Source organism: Lactuca virosa, chromosome 8 (assembly GCF_052849685.1).
Source record: "Lactuca virosa cultivar CGN04683 chromosome 8, Lactuca_virosa_CGN04683_v6, whole genome shotgun sequence".
Lineage (NCBI taxonomy): Eukaryota > Viridiplantae > Streptophyta > Magnoliopsida > Asterales > Asteraceae > Lactuca > Lactuca virosa.
This window is the reverse complement of record NC_136433.1, coordinates 120,588,877-120,611,291: the sequence shown is the minus strand read 5'-3', so window position 1 is coordinate 120,611,291 and position 22,415 is coordinate 120,588,877. Positions and strand designations below refer to the sequence as shown.

The window sequence follows — 22,415 nt, the reverse complement described above, 5'->3', positions numbered from 1 at the left end:
ATATTAATCAAAAAGTAATAATCTAATAAGATGGCCCACTTACATGCTTTGAAAGCCTTACAGATGAAAGAAAAATATGTATATAGCATATAAAATTGAATATGTGGCATTGCAAAAAGAATTGAAAGGTGATGATTTGGGTGTTCTTATCATAAAACAAATTCAATAATGTATTTTTCATGAAAAAGAGAAAAATATGAAGCCTTTTGTAGCTTATGGAGTTTTTGATTTTACGGACTATTTATTGCTATATAAATACAAGAAAAGAATAAACCATGTAGCGTTTGTAGTCCAACGGTTAGGATAATTGCCTTCCAAGCAATAGACCCGGGTTCGACTCCCGGCAAACGCATTTTTTCCATCTTTTAATTGGTTGACTCCCGGCAATCGCATTTTTTCCATCTTTTAAATGTTTGACCAAATTGGTTGATTTGCTACCTTTTCAAAGAAAAAAAAAAAATTAAGGAATTGTTAACTTCATCTAAACAGTATGAGTTTACGGATATATATAACTAAGTATAAAGGGTTTTTAAGGAAAAAAAAAATCAATAATGAGATTTTCCAGGAAAAAAAAATGCTTAGACTTTCATACCATATGCCATTTTGTTAACTTTTAAACAATAGACTCGGGTTCTATTCCCGGCAAACGCATTTTTTCCATCTTTTAAATGTTTCACCAAATTGGTTGATTTGCTACCTTTCAAAAAAAAAAAAATAAATAAATAAATAAATAAAAATTAAGGAATTGTTAATTTTATCTAAACAATATGAGTTGCGTTAACTTAAAAAAACAATTAATTAAACTATAAGATGACTTTTACCGATATATAACTAAGGGGCTGTTTGGCAGGATCTGAATTTTTAAGATCTGAATTTTTAAGAGGTCTGAATTTCTAAGAGGTCTGAATTTTTATCATGTTGTTTGGTTGGAACCTCTGAATTGTTGTCTGAATTATAAAAATGACCATTTTACCCTTTTGTATTATTTCTTTCTAAAAAAATGTTTTTGTTTAGAATATAATTGTACCAACTTCTTGGATAATTATAAAAAATATATATATAAACACCATACAAAATCCAAATTAAACAAAAATCAAAAATCAAACATAAACATTTGACAAATCTAATCCAATTAGCAATCATAGTTGCTTTGTTTTGGATGACATTGCTTTAACTAAATAGATTTTTCAAAATACAATACAATGGTCTAATAGGAAGAGGTGAAAGTTTGACTTTATAATAAAGAAATCAATAAAAGTACATTGCTATTTCTTACATATCATGACAAGTACAAACACATTCTTGAAAGAAAAACCCTTAATAGTTATTCTTGAAAGTAGTTTACAAGTTGTATCAAGGAGAGTGGCAACTCATGAACTGGAAACAGAGCACGCAAAAAGGCATAGAAACATGCCCAATTAATGAACTGGAGATATAATCTCCTATGAACTAGATTTGAAATTACAGCCCATATCATTGATGGTGGTTCCTTTTGTTTTAGCTGGAATCAGAACCTTTGCAGAGGACTTCGGAGTTGGAATTACTGGTATCATATCACTTGTCAGCAATAGCTTTATGCTCAACTACATAACCACAAAGAGGGACAAATACATCATGAAATGGGTATAACAGATTTCACAGCTCATGAATAGAAGGAAAAGAAAAAAAGTTAATAGAAATGGATATAATAGATTTCACAGCTCACGATTATAAGGGCACGTTTGGTTGGAAAAAACATAGTTTGAATACACCTCACATAAACTATCTATTGAACACAAATATTGATTTTGATTTTTGAAAACTGATTTCACATAAACTATCACATAAAATCGAGCATAACATCAAATATTGATTTTGATTGATCAAATCAGAAACAGATAGCATAACATCAAGACCTGATTTGGATTTTTGATTTTCAAGTTTGGGGGGAAAGAAAGAAGAAACAGAAGGAGAGCAACATATTCGATTTTAAAAGAAGAAGAGAAACAAACCTGTTGCGTCGGCGGAAGAACGAGTTGGAGACGGAAGAACTTGCGGCAACGTTGCTGGGTGCAGCGTCGTCGACGTATTGGGTGGGCGGGCGTCGTTTCAGCGGCGTCGTCGGAAGGTGTAGAGAAACAGACGCGAAGAAGCAGGCACGAAGGGAAGAAAAGAAGAGGAGGCGGTCGATCTTGTTTAGGGCAAATAAGGAACGCGCCTCTTTTTTTATTTTTCAGACTTTGTTCAATATCTGAAAAAATAAGAGGCATTTATAATTTTAAGAGGTAAAAAATAATATACAAACAAACAATCTGAATCTGAAAATTTAAGACATTGCCTCTTAATTTTACAATTAAGAGGTAAACAAACGGGACCTAAGGTTGTTTGGTAGCCTCTTAATTGAAAAATTAAAAGGTAAGCTCTTAAAAATTCAGATTTAGATTGTTTTGTAACATCCTAATTTTTGCCTTTTAATTTTTAAGATGGCTCTTAATATTTCAGATGTGGGGCTGTGTCTGAAAATAAAAAAGACGCGTTTGTTCCTTCTTTACCCTACGCTTCTTCCCTTTCTATTTCTCACAACTCCTTTTCCCTCCCACCCCCTCCGATGATCTGCAACCTCCACCGGCCCTTCGCTACCAGCTGGTCTCCTCCCATCTCCGACCAATTCCAATGCTGACCACCTCCGACCGAATCTTGCATCGGCCACCACCGACTGATTCGAGTTTTTCTTCCTTTTTTTTTTCCCCAAATCAACTTTGACCGCCAACATCTCTGATTCGCACATCTCCGATGCTGCTGCACAACCCAGTCGATCGTACAGTGCCGTCGCCCCTATAATCGACCTCTCACAACACCAACACCCCATCTACTCCAACCGGTAAGATTCTCGTCCGTGAAAAGGCTGTGATTCCTCAGAAACCCAAATCAAACGACCCCATAAGAAGTCGTGACTTTTGGGTTGTTTATGTTCTAGATGTTGATTTATTTCTTGATTTTATTAATAACCTAAATTCATTATCCCCGACTTCGTCTTGGTTTCAGTCAAAGAACCATTCATGATATTTGTAGCACCTGTTCTTGGTACGTATTCTTTTTATCAAATCTTTAAATGTTTTGCATTTTGGGTCCTGGACTCGGCGAGTTGAAGGAACAACTCACCGAGTAGAAGTGGGATGGGACGCGGAGTTTAAGCTGTGGAGTCGGCGAGTCGGGTCCCGGACTCGGCGAGTAGGCCCTGTCTGGACAAAAAACCCTAACTCGAGGGTTTGCACCCTATTTAAACACCTTAACTCGGCCTCCTTCGTCCCATTTACTCCCAGAAGACCCCCATAGCAAACCCTAGCCGTTATTGAAGCAATCTAAGGCATTTGGAGTGATTTTGGTGCTTTTGTGACCCAAGGAAGGAAGGAAAAGCTTGAAGGATCAAGAGGAGGCTAGAAGGATTCGGTTTTGAGCATCATTTACAGTCTTCAGAAGGTATAAAGTCTATACCTTGCTTGCTCTTTTGATAGATCCCATTTTGTGGAGTTTTAGGGCTTTTCTAAGCCATTTTGGTCACCAACCATGATTGCAAGCATGATTTGGGGTTGATGTTTCGGATCTAGGTCCTTAGAGGGGTTACAAGGCAGAAAGGAGTGGCTTTTGCACTCAAAGAAGGCCCCATGCATTGTAAGAGCTTGTTTTAGGACCTTTTGAGCTCAAAGTCCCATGCAAGCACGTAAAGGTTGTAACTTTACGTGTTAGATCGATTGTAGAAGCATAGATCTATCTTTTGATCAAGGGTTGTACATCAGAAATCGAAGATTTAGTGAGAGGATGTGACCAACTCGACGAGTCCATTCTTGGACTCGGCGAGTCCAAGCTTCTGTTCCATATCAGTTGAGGGTCATGAGGACCCAGTTGAGTGTGGTAAGATTTCAGGAAGGTCCCGGGGAGTGACCCAACGTTCTTGACTAAGCCATTGTCCTGGAGTCCATGGGACTCGGCGAGTGCATGAATGGACTCGGCGAGTCCAAGGCAATCTTCTTAGAACTCGACGAGTTGTTCATCAACTCGGCGAGTCGAGGACAGATCTTGTTCATCAGATGAAGGTGGACTCGACGAGTTGTTCATCAACTCGGCGAGTCGGATGAGTTTTCATGTGACGTTCATATGAGAGAAGAGCTCGTCGAGTTGACGGCCCAACTCGACGAGTAGAGTCGTGGATAAGGACAAATGGAAGGTTAGGGACTCGGCGAGTTGGCTAGCCAACTCGGCGAGTCAGGTCAACTGGAAGTTGACTTTGACTTTGACTTGACTTGACTTGATCAGGGGTAAAATGGTCATTTTACCCAAAGAGTAGATATCAGACTCTGATGGTGTGTTTTGTGGGATTTATAGCCGGAGGATTTTAGGAGCAGCAGATAGATAGTTCCCGCACAGATCAGCAGCTACTACGAGGTGAGTTACCTTCCAGTAGCGGTGGGTCTACGGCCACAATGCCGGCCCACCAGTAGGGATCGTATGATAGATGTTTGTCTTTGTGATATTCATCTGTGTTGCTACTACCTGATATGTTATATGCTAGCGTGATATGATATGTGATAGTGATAGAGTTCGGTTGTTAGGACCGAAAGGTAGGTTAGGCACCCCAGATATGCCTAACAGTATGTTATGATATGTTTAGCTGCTAGCATGATATGTTATATGAGATAGGGGTAGTAGGAGGGGGAATAGTCCCCGAGATTCGGTTGTCAGGACCGAAGGGTAGGTCGGACACCCCAGATATGTCTGACAGTAGATTATGCTATGATATATGCGATAGTAGTAGTAGGGGGTGAAATAGTCCCCGAGGTTCGGTTGTTAGGATCGAAGGGTAGTCAGCACCCCAGAATGGCTTGACACGGGTAGGACGGCACCCCAGAATTGCCGCATGGGTAGGTCGGCACCCCAGAATGGCCGTACGGGTAGGTCGGCACCCCAGAATGGCCGTACCGGGTAGGTCAGGCGCCCCAGAAATGCCTGGCAGTATTTATGCTATATGATTGTATGGTATGTGGACGATAGGGGAACTCACTAAGATTCGTGCTTACAGTTTACAGTTTTGTTTCCGGTACCTCTTCAGCGAAGGGGAAGGAGCTGGCGCGGTAGCGGCACATCATACACACACGCATTGGTTTTTCCGCATTATGAGATGTTCTGGGATTGTACTCTGACATTATTATTATTTTTATGATTTGGTTTTCAGACACGAGATATATTTTTATGAAATGATATGATCGGATGATGTTTTATTACAAATGTTTTACAAATCAATTAATCAAAAAGGAAATTTTTGGACGTGAAAATTGGGGTGTTACAAGTTGGTATCAGAGCCCTGGTTTGAGGGAAGTTGACTTTGACTTTGACTTGACTTGATCAGGGGTAAAATGGTCATTTTACCCAAAGAGTAGATATCAGACTCTGATGGTGTGTTTTGTGGGATTTATAGCCGGAGGATTTTCGGAGCAGCAGCAGCAGATAGAGAGTTCATGCACAGATCAGCAACTACTACGAGGTGAGTTACCTTCCAGTAGCGGTGGGTCTACGGCCACAATGTCGGCCCACCAGTAGGGATCGTATGATAGATGTTTGTCTTTATGATATTCATCTGTGTTGATACTACCTGATATGTTATATGCTAGCGTGATATGATATGTGATAGTGATAGAGTTCGGTTGTTAGGACCGAAGGGTAGGTTAGGCACCCCAGATATGCCTAACAGTATGTTATGATATGTTTAGCTGCTAGCATGATATGTTATATGAGATAGGGGTAGTAGGAGGGGGAATAGTCCCCGAGATTCGGTTGTCAGGACCGAAGGGTAGGTCGGACACCCCAGATATGTCTGACAGTAGATTATGCTATGATATATGCGATAGTAGTAGTAGGGGTGAAATAGTCCCCGAGGTTCGGTTGTTAGGACCGAAGGGTAGTCAGCCCCCCAGAATGGCTCGACACGGGTAGGTCAGCACCCCAGAATGGCTTGACACGGGTAGGACGACACCCCAGAATTGCCGCATGGGTAGGTCGGCACCCCAGAATGGCCGTACGGGTAGGTCGGCACCCCAGAATGGCCGTACCGGGTAGGTCAGGCGCCCCAGAAATGCCTGGCAGTATGTATGCTATATGATTGTATGGTATGTGGACGATGGGGGAACTCACTAAGATTCGTGCTTACAGTTTACAGTTTTGTTTCAGGTACCTCTTCAGCGAAGGGGAAGGAGCTGGCGCGGTAGCGGCACATCATACACACACGCATTGGTTTTTCCGCATTATGAGATGTTCTGGGATTGTACTATGACATTATTATTATTTTTATGATTTGGTTTTCAGACACGAGATATATTTTTATGAAATGATATGATCGGATGATGTTTTATTACAAATGTTTTACAAATCAATTAATCAAAAAGGAAATTTTTTGACATGAAAATTGGGGTGTTACAAGTTGGTATCAGAGCCCTGGTTTGAGGGATTCAGACACACCTTCGGGGGTGTCTGGACTCAAATCGAGGGATTAAAAGATTTTTATAAAGAAATGATTTTCTAAAGGCTAAGTAAAAGAGTTTTGAGAAAGAACAAGGTGTGTGATGTGCGCGACCGGCCGAGCTCAAGTAAGTTTTCCCCAGAATACCCATACAAGTTTATGTTATGTTTTACCAGTTTCAGTAGAACAACATGCTAGAATAGGACTAAGGATCTAGGAATGATGCCTTATGTGCTTCAGCTTATGTGAATTGCATGCTAGTATTGAGTAGACAGCAGTATGATAGCCTGTTTAGGTTATGCCTGATAGTATGAGCTTAGCATTGTATGCTAGTGCAGTTTCTTGTTATGAGAATAGATTGCTTGAGTAGTTTCCTTTGTCTGAATGTTGCTTGCTTTGTGCTTTTAGGAGTTCTAGCTGTCTTTCACTAACTAGTAAACGAATATGTTAAGTTACATATTGCAAGGACTAAATAATTTCAGAAGGTTGGGTCTAGCCCTATTTCGCAGCTCTTGTTTGAGTCCAACCGTTGTAGGGTAGGATCCCTCATTCGAAGAATTATCTAGTCTGAGTAATATGTAATAGTATTCGCGAGCTAGTTAGGGGAAGAAAGCAGGGACTTCTTATGCAACTGATGACGGAGAGTGGGTTGGTGGTTACTTAGGGCAAGCCTAGGATGAGGTTAGCATGAGATCAGCAATAGTAGTAGAAGGGACTTGGTGGAGTCGAGGCAGTTCTTGAGGAAAGTACGGATAGATGTAGAAGGTAGTATGGGCCCGTACTACTGGAAGCAGAGGATCCGTACTTGAATTGAGGAAGGCTGAGGCGAGACCAGGAACCTTGCAGTAGATGTGATCCCTCTAGATGTATCAGTACCACTGACAGTTGTCGTTATGTGATGCAGAATGGTGGTACTACGTTCGAGGCCAGCAGTTGGCAGTTCGGGAGAGGGATCGGGTTTGGGTTCAGGTTTCGAACAAGTGGATGAGAGGCTACGCGAGTTCATCGCGTCAGAGATCACCAGAGGCATCCTTGAGTCGACCCCCGTCATTTTCGGGTCGATCAAGGAAGGGATAGTTGAGCTGATGGAGGACCGCCTCAGGGCGTTCAGGAGTGACATGGCATCTAGCCATGCAGGATCTCGCACACTGTCCTTTAAGGACTTCAGGAGCAGTGGTGCGACGGATTTCCATGGGGCGAAGGACCCCATTGTAGCCAGACGATGGATCGCAGACATTGAGTCTGCGCAGCTGACCAGCTTCTGCCCCGAGGGGTCGAAGGTGAGATATGCAGCAGGATGTTTGAGAGACAGAGCTAGAGATTGGTGGGAGTCTGTTGGTGACTCATTGGGAGCCTCGACTGTTGAGGCTATGACATGGCCAGACTTTGTGACCCGGTTCAGAGCAGAGTTTGCGCCAGCTGTAGAGCTTCAACAGCTGGCCAGGGAGTTTTTGGATATGAGGCAGACGACGGAGACTGTGGCGGAGATCACCGCCAAGTTCCGGGAGAGGGCGTTACTGGTGCCCCAGTATGCGGGTGATGAGGATATGAGGAGGACCCGCTACCATGACATGTTGCGAGCCGACATTCGGGAGCATGTCAGTTTTTCAGCTTGCCCTACCCTGGATTCTATGATTGCCAGGGCAAGGGAGAGGGAGATAGATCTGGAGCACATCCGGAAGAGGAAGACAGAGGAGGGACAGACGATAAGGGCTTCGGGGAAGAAGCCTAAGGGATCAGATGGTAGGCCGAAAGGCCAGTCAGGACCGGGCCGCTGCAGGAAATGCGGCAGGCCACATGAGGGGGCGTGTAGGTTGGGATCGTCGGGCTGCTATAAGTGTGGCAAGACGGGGCACTTCAGCAGGGATTGTACCGCCCCTGCACCGGTTATTCAGACGTCTGAGTTGCTGTGTTTCCACTGCAACCAGAGGGGCCACAAGAAGGCCAACTGCCCCCAGTTGACAGCAGCAGCGCCAGTGAAGGCGCCAGCTCCAGCGACCCTGCGAATTATTGATGGCCGGCAGGGCAAGGCAGAGGCTCCAGTGGTGAGGAGCCGGGCATTCCAGTTGACTACCGAGGAGGCACGCGCCGCACCCGATGTGGTGACGGGTATGATTCTTTCCCTCTGAATTATTTATATGATGTTTATGATATTGATATGTGCTCTGTTTAGGATCGTTCCATGTGAACGATACCCCAGTTCAGGTATTGTTTGATTCGGGTGCTACCCGATCGTTTGTTTCTCTTGCGCTTAGCAAGAAGTTTTCTGAGTCTTCGGGCATGTTGGATTGCCCTCTAGAGGTCGAGATTGCGGACGACCGGTCAGTGCGAGCATCTGAGGTCTTCCGAGATTGTGTTTTAAGATTGTTCGAGGAGCGTTATCTGGTAGACCTGGTTCCTATTCCTTTGAGAGGGAACAAGGTGATTATAGGCATGGATTGGCTGAGCCCCAATGGGGCAGTGATCGACTGCGCCCAACAGTTGGTGCGGATCAGGACCCCAAGTGGGGGAGAGCTGGTGATTTAGGGCGAGAGGCCACAGCGAGGACCAACTTTATGTTCAGCAGCGAGAGCTAGGCGTTACCTCCAGCAGGGTTGCGCAGGTTATGTCGCCTATGTTATGGATACCCGGGAGGCGGATAGGGCGACGGTGGGCGATGTGCCCATGGTGCGAGAGTTCGCGGACGTATTCTTCGAGGAGCTGCCTGGGATACCTCCGGAGCGACAGGTAGAGTTCAGGATCGACCTAGTCCCTGGTGCGGCTCCGATAGCCAAGGCACCGTAACAGTTGGCTCCTCCTGAGATGCAGGAGTTGTCTACACAGTTGCAGGAGCTGTTAGACAAGGGTTTTATTAGACCGAGTTGTTCGCCTTGGGGAGCCCCGATTCTGTTTGTGAAGAAGAAGGATGGGTCGCATCGTATGTGTATTGACTATAGGGAGCTGAATAAGGTAACGGTGAAGAACCGTTACCCACTCCCGAGGATTGACGACCTCTTTGACCAGCTACAGGGAGCATCTTGGTTCTCCAAGATTGATTTGCGTTCAGGGTATCATCAGATGAGGGTCAGGGAGGAGGATGTGCGGAAGACGGCGTTTCGGACGCGTTATGGCCACTATGAGTTCGTGGTGATGCCTTTCGGGTTCACCAATGCTCCTGCCGCGTTCATGGACCTCATGAACCGCGTGTGTAGACCGATGTTAGACCGGTCTGTGATAGTGTTTATTGATGATATCTTGGTTTACTCCAAGACGCAGGAGGAGCACGAGGAGCATCTGCGAGAGGTCCTAGAGACTTTGAGGAGGGAGAACTTGTATGCCAAGTTCTCCAAGTGTGAGTTCTGGTTGCGCGAGGTGCAGTTTCTTGGGCACCTTGTCAACCAGAACGGGATTTCGGTAGATACGGCCAAAGTGGAGGCCGTGATGAGATGGGAGATCCCGAGGTCTCCATCTGAGATTCGGAGTTTCCTGGGATTAGCTGGCTACTATCGGAGATTCATCCAGGATTTCTCCAAGATAGCCTTACCCCTGCCCAGGCTAACGAGGAAGGCCGTGGTCTTTCGTTGGGGGCCTGAGCAGCAGGCCGCGTTCGAGACACTGAGACAGAGATTGTGCGAGGCGCCAATTTTAGCCCTGCCAGAGGGCATGGAGGATTTTGTTGTGTACTACGATACGTCCATCTCAGGTTTGGGCGTAGTATTGATGCATAGAGGGCATGTCATGGCCTACGCTTCGAGGCAACTGAAGCCTCACGAGGCAAACTACCCGACGCATGATTTGGAGCTGGGGGCTGTTGTGTTCGCCCTCAAGATTTGGCGTCATTACCTCTATGGGATTCGTTGTACGATTTACATGGACCACAAGAGCTTGAGGTACCTCATGGACCAGCCGAATCTAAACATGAGGCAACGTCGGTGGTTGGACGTGGTGAAGGATTACGATTGCGAGATCCTTTACCATCCGGGGAAGGCCAACGTGGTGGCCGATGCGCTTAGCCGCAAGGCGGCGCCGATCAGAGATATCTGCATGCGGATGACAGTGGTAACTCCGCTATTGGAGCGGATTCGGGAAGGCCCAGCAGGAGGCCATGAAGGAGGAACATCGGAAAAGTGAGCGTATAGTGGGTCAGGTTTCCTCCTTCGACTATGACAGCAGGGGATTATTGACATTACACCGCAGGGTGTGGGTTCCATACCTCGGAGGCGTGCGCCAGGTCCTGATGGAGGAGGCGCACAAATCCCGATTCCCCATTCATCACGGGGCGACGAAGATGTATAGGGATCTTCGTCTGGACTATTGGTGGCCCTGCATGAAGCGGGATGTGGCATGGTATGTGGAGCGGTGCTTGACCTGCAGGAAGGTCAAGGCCGAGCATCAGAGACCACACGGCAAGATGCAGCCGTTGGATATTCCACTGTGGAAATGGGAGGATATTACGATGGATTTTATCACCAAGCTTCCCAGGACCGCGTGGGGAGTGGATTCGATCTGGGTCATCGTCGATCGATTGACCAAGAGCGCCCACTTTATCCCGATTCAGGAGAGCATCTCGGCCGAGAAATTGGCCGATATCTATATCAGGGAGGTGGTGGCGCGACACAGAGTGCCAGTTTCGGTGATTTCGGATAAGGATGTTCGGTTTACTTCCAGGTTTTGGAAGAAGTTTCATGACGAGCTGGGTACTCGTCTGCATTTTAGCACCGCCTTTCACCCGCAGACAGATGGTCAGAGCGAGCGGACCATCCAGACTCTGGAGGATATGCTGCGGGCATGTGTTTTAGACTTCGGAGGTAGCTGGGATACCTACCTTCCGTTGGCGGAGTTCTCGTATAATAATAGCTATCATGCGAGTATCGACCGTCCTCCCTTCGAGATGTTGTATGAGAGGAGGTGCAGGACCCCGATATGCTGGGGCGAGGTTGGCCAGAGGGTCATGGGGAGCACCGAAGTAGTGCTCAAGACGACAGAGAAGATTCAGCAGGTCCGGAGCAGGCTTCAGACTGCTCAGAGTCGGCAGAAAAGTTATGTCGACAAGCGCCGATCAGACCTGGAGTTCCAGGTCGGGGATATGGTTCTCCTGAAGGTGTCGCCATGGAAGGGCGTCATCCGATTCAGGAAGCGGGGCAAGTTGGGCCCCAGGTACATTGGACCTTTCAGGGTTGTAGCCCGGGTGGGCAAGGTGGCGTACCGGTTGGATCTGCCAGCCGAGCTCAGACAGATCCACATCACTTTCCACGTCTCTCAGCTGCGGAAGTGCCTGGTGGACGACTCAGCAGTGGTACCCTTGGAGGACATTCAGGTTGATGACAACCTGAATTACATCGAGCGACCTGTAGCGATCCTTGACCGGAAGTCGAAGGATCTGAGGAACAAAAGAGTGGAACTCGTGAAGGTGCAATGGCAGCACCGGAAGGGGTCGGAGTGGACTTGGGAACCGGTGGACGAGATGATGGAGCATTACCCCGAGCTGTTTCAGGAACGAGCAGCAGACTTCGAGGACGAAGTCTAAAATAAGTGGGGGAGATTTGTAGCACCTGGTTCTTGGTACATATTCTTTTTATCAAATCTTTAAATGTTTTGCATTTTAGGTCCTGGACTCGGCGAGTTGAAGGACCAACTCGCCGAGTAGAAGCGGGATGGGACGCGAAGTTTAAGCTGTGGACTCGGCGAGTCGGGTCCCGAACTCGGCGAGTAGGCCCTGTCTGGACAAAAAACCCTAACCCGAGGGTTTGCACCCTATTTAAACACCTTAACTCGGCCTCCTTCGTCCCATTTACTCCCAGAAGACCCCCATAGCAAACCCTAGCCGTTATTGAAGCAATCTAAGGCATTTGGAGTGATTTTGGTGCTTTTGTGACCCAAGGAAGGAAGGAAAAGCTTGAAGGATCAAGAGGAGGCTAGAAGGATTCGGTTTTGAGCATCATTTGCAGTCTTCAGAAGGTATAAAGTCTATCCCTTGCTTGCTCTTTTGATAGATCCCATTTTGTGGAGTTTTAGGGCTTTTCTAAGCTATTTTGGTCACCAACCATGATTGCAAGCATGGTTTGGGGTTGATGTTTCGGATCTAGGTCCTTAGAGGGGTTACAAGGCAGAAAGGAGTGGCTTTTGCACTCAAAGAAGGCCCCATGCATTGTAAGAGCTTGTTTTAGGACCTTTTGAGCTCAAAGTCCCATGCAAGCACGTAAAGGTTGTAACTTTATGTGCTAGATCGATTGTAGAAGCATAGATCTATCTTTTGATCAAGGGTTGTACATCAGAAATCGAAGATTTAGTGAGAGGATGTGACCAACTCGACGAGTCCATTCTTGGACTCGGCGAGTCCAAGCTTCTGTTCCATATCAGTTGAGGGTCATGAGGACCCAGTTGAGTGTGGTAAGATTTCAGGAAGGTCCCGGGGAGTGACCCAACGTTCTTGACTAAGCCATTGTCCTGGAGTCCATGGGACTCGGCGAGTGCATGAATGGACTCGGCGAGTCCAAGGCAATTTTCTTAGAACTCGACGAGTTGTTCATCAACTCGGCGAGTCGAGGACAGATCTTGTTCATCAGATGAAGGTGGACTCGACGAGTTGTTCATCAACTCGGCGAGTCGGATGAGTTTTCATGTGACGTTCATATGAGAGAAGAGCTCGTCGAGTTGACGGCCCAACTCGACGAGTAGAGTCGTGGATAAGGACAAATGGAAGGTTAGGGACTCGGCGAGTTGGCTAGCCAACTCGGCGAGTCAGGTCAACTGGAAGTTGACTTTGACTTTGACTTGACTTGATCAGGGGTAAAATGGTCATTTTACCCAAAGAGTAGATATCAGACTCTGATGGTGTGTTTTGTGGGATTTATAGTCGGAGGATTTTCGGAGCAGCAGCAGCAGATAGAGAGTTCCCGCACAGATCAGCAGCTACTACGAGGTGAGTTACCTTCCAGTAGCGGTGGGTCTACGGCCACAATGCCGGCCCACCAGTAGGGATCGTATGATAGATGTTTGTCTTTGTGATATTCATCTGTGTTGCTACTACCTGATATGTTATATGCTAGCGTGATATGATATGTGATAGTGATAGAGTTCGGTTGTTAGGACCGAAGGGTAGGTTAGGCACCCCAGATATGCCTAACAGTATGTTATGATATGTTTAGCTGCTAGCATGATATGTTATATGAGATAGGGGTAGTAGGAGGAGGAATAGTCCCCGAGATTAGGTTGTCAGGACCGAAGGGTAGGTCGGACACCCCAGATATGTCTGACAGTAGATTATGCTATGATATATGCGATAGTAGTAGTAGGGGGTGAAATAGTCCCCGAGGTTCGGTTGTTAGGACCGAAGGGTAGTCAGCACCCCAGAATGGCTCGACACGGGTAGGTCAGCACCCCAGAATGGCTTGACACGGGTAGGACGGCACCCCAGAATTGCCGCATGGATAGGTCGGCACCCCAGAATGGCCGTACGGGTAGGTCGGCACCCCAGAATAGCCGTACCGGGTAGGTCAGGCGCCCCAGAAATGCCTGGCAGTATGTATGCTATATGACTGTATGGTATGTGGATGATGGGGGAACTCACTAAGCTTCGTGCTTACAGTCTACAGTTTTGTTTCGGGTAGTTCTTCAGCGAAGGGGAAGGAGCTGGCGCGGTAGCGGCACACATGCACACACGCATTGGTTTTTCCGCATTATGAGATGTTCTGGGATTGTACTCTGACATTATTATTATTTTTATGATTTGGTTTTCAGACACGAGATATATTTTTATGAAATGATATGATCGGATGATGTTTTATTACAAATGTTTTACAAATCAATTAATCAAAAAAGAAATTTTTGGACGTGAAAATTGGGGTGTTACAATATTTGTGTTTAATAGATAGTTTATGCGAAATCAGTTTTCAAAAAAATTTAAGTAATCTTTTTATCTAATTAAATTTAAGTAATCTTTTTATGTATGTTATATTAGAATGCGACTGTTTGTAGTTTAGTTTCTTTCTCCTCAAAGCTAACATTAGAAAGATCTAGTATGCCCAAGAGTCATTATACAATGATATTGCTAATAATATATGATCCTATAGAGTCACACCATATAGCAAGTTACCGTCAATTGATTATTTATTAGTATAATTTGATTATTAATAAATATATCAACACTTGTATTTAATTGGAAAATTATTATTTCATGGAAATAATATTTTACTAATTGAGAATTTATTATTTATGGAAATAATATTTATTGGAGAAATAACAACTTATGAAATATATCATAAAGTATGATTATTTATAAGTTATATTTATATCTTAATAAACTAGTTCAATTTATATAAAAGATAGTTTTATATAAAATAAGATATTTATATATTCATATTTATATCTTAATAAGCTAGTTACAATTTATATAAAAGATAGTTTTATATAAAATAAGATATTTATATATGACTAGTTATATATATATATATATATATATATATATATATATATATATATATATATATATATATATTGGGAATTCTTTATAAAAAATACTTGATTTTTATAAAAATAACATGTATGTGTATAAAAACTAGTCATGAGACAACTTTTGTCTTCTTTTGGACATGCCTTTTTCGAAAATTGTAAGGAGACCAAGCATGGTCTTCTTTTGCCATGCTTGGGACAAAGTTGTCCCTCTTTTACTTTATGGTCTCCCTTTGCTTTTTTGGCCTCTATATAAGGGATGACATGGAAGGTTAGATGGTACGCTTGAAAGCCTTCATTCTTCCTCTTCTTTGGCTAGCAAAACTGAGAGCAAAAGTGCTCCCAAGAGGCCGCCAAATTTTGAAGTTAAATCATCCTTCTTCTCCTCCATTCTCTTGCATTTGATGTTAAAAGAATGTCCCTTTTGTTGCTTCACCTTTGAACATATATTTGGTATATATTTCAAAGGCTTATGAACAACAAATTACAAGTGAATACTAGCATGTTTTGATGGTTCCACTCTTGCTTGGTGGATACTTGTAGAGAACTCTTGCTTTAGAGTTTCATGCCACACTTCATCAACTTCCAACCTCCCATGAGGATCAAAGTCTTCAAAGGTTGTTATGCTTTCCCTTCTATGGTTGTTTTAATCTTCCTAACTCTTGCAAAATGATCATTGGTGGGTAAAATAGTTTTAGTTTTATTCAACATTTTTAAAGCTTCCGTTGTCAATTTTATCGGTTGTGAAACCAGATTTTTGAATAAAAACCCAACAACATTTGCCTTCATTTTTCTGTGTATTGATTAGGTCACAGATGAAGTCTGTAAATAAATTGCAACAAAAGTTCAATAAGAATACAATCTTACCATAGAAGGGTTTTATCCTTTTCTATTAACTTTTTTTTTCTTTTCATTCTATTCATTAGCTGTGAACTCCGTTATATCCATTTCATGATGTATTTGTCCTTCTTTGTGGTTATGTAGTTGAGCATAAAGCTATTGCTGACAAGTGATATGATACCAGCAATTCCAACGCCCAAGTCCTTTGCAAAGGTTCTGATTCCAGCTAAAACAAAAGGAACCACCATCAATGATATGTCCGGAATTTCAAATCCAGTTCATCGGAGATTATATCTCCAGTTCATTAATTGGGCATGTTTCTATGCCTTTTTGCATGCTCTGTTGCCGGTTCATGAGTTGCCACTCTCCTTGATACAAATTGTAAACTACTTTCAAGAATAACTATTAAGGGTTTTTCTTTCAAGAATGTGTTTGTACTTGTCATGATATGTAAGAAATAGCAATGTACTTTTATTGATTTCTTTATTATTGAGTCAAACTTTCACCTCTATTGTATTTTGAAAAATCTATTTAGTTAAAGAAATGTCATCCAAAACAAAGCAACTATGATTGGTAATTGGATTAGATTTGTCAAATATTTATGTATAATTTTGATTTTTGTTTAATGTGGATTTTGTATGGTGTTTATATCTATATATTTTTATAATTATCAAAGAAGTTGGTCCAATTATATTCTAAACAAAAACATTTTTTTAGAAAAAAATAATACAAAAGGGTAAAATGGTTATTTTTATAATTCAGACAACAATTCAGAGATTTCAACCAAACAACATGATAAAAATTCAGATATTAAAAATTCAGACCCTCTTAGAAATTCAGACACTCTTAGAAATTCAGACCACTTAAAAATCCAGATCTTAAAAATTCAGATCCTGCCAAACAGCCCATCAGGGTTTTTAAGGAAAAAAAATGCTTAGACTTTCATAGCATATGCCATTTTGTTAACTTTTAAAAGATAATTTCTCTATTCATTGATGTTTTCAAATCTTATTATAGAACGGATTTGTAGTCCAACCGTTAAGATAATTACTTCCAAGCTGTTGTCTTGATTAATCAAATAACGCTCTTGTTAAACGTTAGTTTTGCTTTAACATAAAATAATTGTAAAGGATCTACTAGTTTCTATTAAGAATTGAATGAATTCAAGTAGAAAATTGTCAAAGAACTCGAAACAAAGTAATCAAAATGCTAGATATAGAATTACTATTAACAATAAGATTGATTAAGTTTGATTACTATTAACGATAATTACAAACATTAAATCATAAACCTTTGTACCCAAAATATATGTATTTGTCTGTATTTCCGGTTTAATTATGAAGACTAAATGTTGTTATCCAATAAAGATCGTATCAAGATAAGTCCACAATAGAGGGGGTTATGATGCCAACTCAACCCACAAAAACGTTGTATTAGATGAGAACTAAAAGATAATTATCCAAATTTTATCCAACTTAGTCAAAAGAAAATCCCTAGATATTCTCATAATCCGGAACGAAATTTGACTCTACTTTCATCTGTATAAATACAAAGGATAACACCATCGTTTTGATTATGAACGATCGATGACTTCTTTCAAGTTTCAGTGTTTACTTAAGCTTTGCTTGGTTCTTCTCTTGTGTTTCTTCAATACCATTAATGCCACTGAAGTCTCTCATGATGGGCGAGCAATTACCATTGATGGCCAACGTCGTATCATCATTTCTGGTTCTATTCACTACCCTCGTAGCACTGCTGAGGTAATAATGGAGTCACAAAAAATATATATCTACTAAAATGTTGCTGAAAAAACTATGTATTTATTGACTACTGTTTCTTGTGTTTGTTTGGTTAGATGTGGCCTGATTTGATTAGAAAAGCGAAGGAAGGAGGTGTTGACGCTATTGAAACTTATGTTTTTTGGAATGCTCATGAGCCTCTTCCTCGTAAATATGATTTTTCTGGTAATTTGGATCTTATAAGGTTTATTAAAACCATTCAAAGTGAAGGACTTTATGCTGTTCTTCGTATTGGCCCATATGTTTGTGCTGAATGGAATTATGGGTATATTTTCATTTCCTTTCAAGTTCAGTTTAAATCACCTTTTATTATTTCATGCCATAATTAATAACTTTACCAACGATATTATTTTGTTTTATAAAAATTTATAGAGGCCTTCCTGTGTGGTTGCATAACATGCCTGGAATTGAGCTTCGTACTGCAAATACTGTCTTCATGGTATATATCATTATTTTTTTTCTGTATATTTATTTTATTAAAAATATTGTAATGAGTCAATAACATATTTATTAATATGTTACATTTTTTTTAATAGAATGAGATGCAAAATTTTACGACAAAGATTGTGAATATGGTTAAAGAAGAGAACCTCTTTGCTGCCCAGGGAGGACCCATTATTCTTGCTCAGGTTTCGTTTCTTTTTCTATTTTTTCTTATTACTATTTCTTTAAATATTTACTATTTAAAGAAGAAAATCAATCATTAATTTATATAAAAATAACAGATTGAGAATGAATATGGAAATGTAATTTCATCATATGGAGCTGCGGGGAAAGCTTATATCGACTGGTGTGCGAATATGGCTAATTCACTTGATATTGGAGTTCCTTGGATTATGTGTCAACAGCCAGATGCTCCACAACCCATGGTAATATTTTTTAAGATATTAATATTATTATTAGAATTTTGTAAAATAATATTTTGATTAAAGTTTGGTGTTTTAATTTTTGTTTTGTGGTAGATAAATACTTGTAATGGATGGTATTGTGATAATTTCACTCCAAATAATCCTAACAGCCCAAAGATGTGGACTGAGAATTGGACTGGATGGTTAGTAGTTCCTTTCATACTCCGTTTTATTATCTTAAATTTATTTATTTCATTTACATATATTTAATGGTAGTATTTCAATTACTTTTCCTTGAATTTAGGTTTAAAAACTGGGGAGGTTTAGACCCGAAGAGAACAGCTGAAGATGTTGCTTTTGCTGTTGCAAGGTTTTTTCAAAGTGGTGGCACTTTCCAAAACTACTATATGGTATTTAATTATTAAAAAAAATGATTCTTTTTATCACCGAAAATATTTATTTTTATTATGTTGACGATTGTCGATAATAATATGTTTTAATCAGTACCATGGTGGCACCAATTTTGGTAGAACTGCCGGAGGTCCATATATTACCACTTCGTATGATTATGATGCACCACTTGATGAATATGGTAATTAAAATTTTAAATCATTTTCACTATTATTTATATAATAAAGAATATTAATGTTTTTAACTTGAACTTTTGTATATTTATATTGTTATTGTTATATAGGTAACTTAAATCAACCAAAATACGGGCATTTGAAGGAGCTTCATGATGTTCTTCATTCAATGGAAAACATTCTTACACATGGAAATATTACAAACATTAATTTTGGCAATTCAGTTTCGGTAATTCTTCTTCTTCTTCTTCTTCTTTTATACATTTCATTTATACTAAAATAATCACTAACTATATTAATATTTTAATATGATAAGGGCACAATATATGCGACAACAAATGGACAAAGTTGCTTCTTTGTCAATGCCAACACTACAACAGATGCTGATATTGTTTACGAAGGAAACCACTACAATATCCCTGCTTGGTCCGTTAGCATACTTCGTAACTGTAAACAAGAAATTTACAACACTGCTAAGGTAAGAATAAAAATTCAAATAAAACCCGAATACATTCATATATTTATTTATTATGGAAAAATGGTTAATTTCTTGATAGGTAAATACTGAGAGTTGGGTCATGAAAAAGCAATGTAACGAAGCAGAAAGTGAACCCGAAGCATTAAAATGGGTATGGAGGCCGGAGTTAATTGACGATTTAGCCCTTAGAGGCACTGGTAGAGTTAGTGCCAAGAAACTTATTGATCAGAAAGTTGCAAATGATGTTAGTGATTACTTGTGGTACATGACAAAGTAATAATTTTAACTCTTCTTATTTAAATTTAACAAAGTTTTTAAAATTTATCATATTCTAACCAAGTTTTGTAATTCTATGCATAGTTTCTACCTTACTAAAAACGACCCCGTATGGAGCGATGATATGAGTCTGATAGTCAACGCTACTGGTCAAGTTCTTCATGTATATGTAAATGGCGAGTATCTTAGTGACCAAAGTGCTACATATGGTGTTTTTAATTATGTGTTTGAGAAGAAAATCAAGTTGAACCCTGGTCCTAATAAGATCATTCTACTCAGTGCCACAATTGGGTTGCAGGTAATTTTCAATAATTTTGTAAAGACCGAATCAAAGATAATTTCAGTTTTATAGTAATATTTCGTTGACATTTTGTGCAGAATTATGGGCCAAAATTCGATTTGATTCAAACAGGAGTCCCTGGTCCAGTCCAAATTATAGGAAAGAAAGGAGACGAGACGATAATCAAAGACTTATCAACCAAAAAATGGTATTACAAAGTTGGATTGGATGGATTTGACAACAAATTCTTTTCTGGAAATACATCCGAATGGCGAGTTGATGATCTTCCTATTTCTCAAAAGATGATTTGGTACAAGGTATTTATTGAATCAATAATCAAACCAAAATCTGTTTTTGTTAATGGTTTTGATTAATGAAATCTCTGTTAATTGTTTGTAATCAGACAACATTCAAGGCTCCATTAGGAAACGAACCTGTGTCATTGGATCTGGAAGGATTAGGTAAAGGCGTCGCTTGGGTTAACGGAAACAACATCGGAAGATACTGGCCGAGTTACATCGCTCAAGAAACCGGTTGCTCGAATGAAGCTTGTGATTATCGTGGGCCATATAATAACACTAAATGCGTTACAAATTGTGGTAAACCTACGCAAAAATGGTAAGATTTCTAGGGTATAATTGGGGTTTACGTAGGATTTGTTTTGAGGCTAAATTGTTTGAAATTATCGATTTAGGTACCATGTTCCTCGATCGTTTTTGGTGAATGGTGAGAATGAATTGGTCCTTTTCGAAGAATACGGAGGCAATCCAATGTCGGTGAATTTCCAGACAGTTAGGGTTGGGAGGACATGTGGTAATGCGTATGAGAACAAGACGATGGAGATTTCGTGCCAAAATCGATCGATTTCTTCTATTCGATTTGCTTCGTTTGGTGATGTGAAAGGAAGCTGTGGGTCGTTTAGGAAAGGAAGTTGTCAAGCGAAAAATGACGTGATCTCTGTAATTCAGAAGGTATGTGAAAGTAATTTATATGATCTACTTGTTTTGTTGTTTTGAATTGATACTAATGTTACTGAATCTTGCAGGAATGTGTTGGAAAAGAAGTATGTTCGATTGAAGCAAATGAAGGAGTATTTGGATTAACGAATTGCGATCATGGTGTTAGAAAGAGATTAGTTGTGGAGGCAGTTTGTGCTTGATTTTTTTAGTTTGTTAGGTTTTCTTAGGGTTTTATGACTATGTTTATTTTTAGTTTGTTAGTTTTTTTAGGATTTAATGACTGTTTATTTTGTACTGTGCAGAAGGATTTGATATGTTCATATTTTATGGATTTAGGAATGGAAATTGTTAATCGTTTGAATTCATTAGTACTTTGATTCTAGCATTCTACCAATGGGAGATAACTTTTTTTATAGTGTATTCAAATGTTGGGTATAGCTTTTTTCTAATCCCACTTATTTACGGTTTTCATGAATCTATTTCTTTACAAGTAATGTATATTTTTGCGAAGTAATATTTCCGCTTAAGGATTTTATTCATCTATATAAAATATATATTTTACTAATTTGTACAATATAGATGATTAATTTCTTAAGTGGAAATGTCATTTCGTTTTCTAATAGTATACTAAGTACGATAAAATGACCACTATGCCATCTAATTCGATTTAGAGGTGTTTAGAATGTTTTTTGAACTTTAAAATTGTTTTTTAAAAAGTTTGGATTAACTTTTATGTGAAAAAACCAATAAATTAATAAGTTAAAAATGTCATAATCATTTTCAAAAAGTCAAGTCATACATGCTTATTGAAAAGTGTTTTTTGAAGATAATAGAAAAACTATTCTTTTTTTTAACGGCAAACTATCTAAACTGTAACGTCCCATTTTCTGGTATGTAATTTAAATAAGTATTTTCATTTCTTAAGGGGTACTTGACGAGTCTGTAGCCCGACTCGTCGAGTAGAGGCGGGATGATCACGCAAATGGAGCTGACTACTCGACGAGTCCATATGCTAGGACTCGGCGAGTCCGCCTGTCTGGATGAAACCCTAATTTTAAGGGTTTGCACCCTATTTAAACATCTTATTGAGCCCCAACTTCGCCTCCATCAGCCTCAGAGCATTTCTTACCAAACCCTAGCCCCTTAAAGAGTGTGTGAGTGATTGTTGCTTTGTGAAGGAACTTTTGGTGCATTTTGGAGCAAGTAGAAGAAGGAGAAGGTTGAAGAGTTCAAGGAAGAGGAAGTAGATCCAGAACACACTCCTTTGTGGTCATCTTTTTTGGTAATAAAGTCTCCATCTTGCTTATTGATCTTATAGATCTAGTTTGTCCCCAAATTGTTGATATTACGCTCAAAAACCCCAAATCCTTTGTAATAAAGCCTTATGATCGAGTTATACTTCAGATCTAGCCTTTCTTGAACTCCAGGAGC

The 22,415-nt window shown here is 40.7% G+C and overlaps 1 protein-coding gene and 1 non-coding gene across 2 annotated transcripts; both read left to right on the top strand.

The window, feature by feature from the left end:
* The first annotated feature begins 280 nt into the window (after nt 1–280).
* Nucleotides 281–352, top strand: TRNAG-UCC (transfer RNA glycine (anticodon UCC)). The gene has a single exon. It is a non-coding gene; the product is annotated as a tRNA-Gly (tRNA).
* Nucleotides 353–17,411: 17,059 nt separating this feature from the next.
* Nucleotides 17,412–21,349, top strand: LOC145129977 (beta-galactosidase-like). The gene is made up of 16 exons (XM_079064812.1): nt 17,412–17,520; nt 17,616–17,824; nt 17,932–17,998; nt 18,096–18,188; nt 18,285–18,428; nt 18,522–18,610; nt 18,712–18,817; nt 18,912–18,999; nt 19,102–19,220; nt 19,308–19,469; nt 19,549–19,742; nt 19,830–20,043; nt 20,124–20,342; nt 20,429–20,643; nt 20,720–20,996; nt 21,071–21,349. Exons 2-16 carry the CDS (start codon nt 17,616–17,618, stop codon nt 21,182–21,184), a joined length of 2,310 nt encoding a protein of 769 aa, XP_078920938.1. The 5' UTR covers nt 17,412–17,520; the 3' UTR covers nt 21,185–21,349.
* Nucleotides 21,350–22,415: the final 1,066 nt, after the last annotated feature.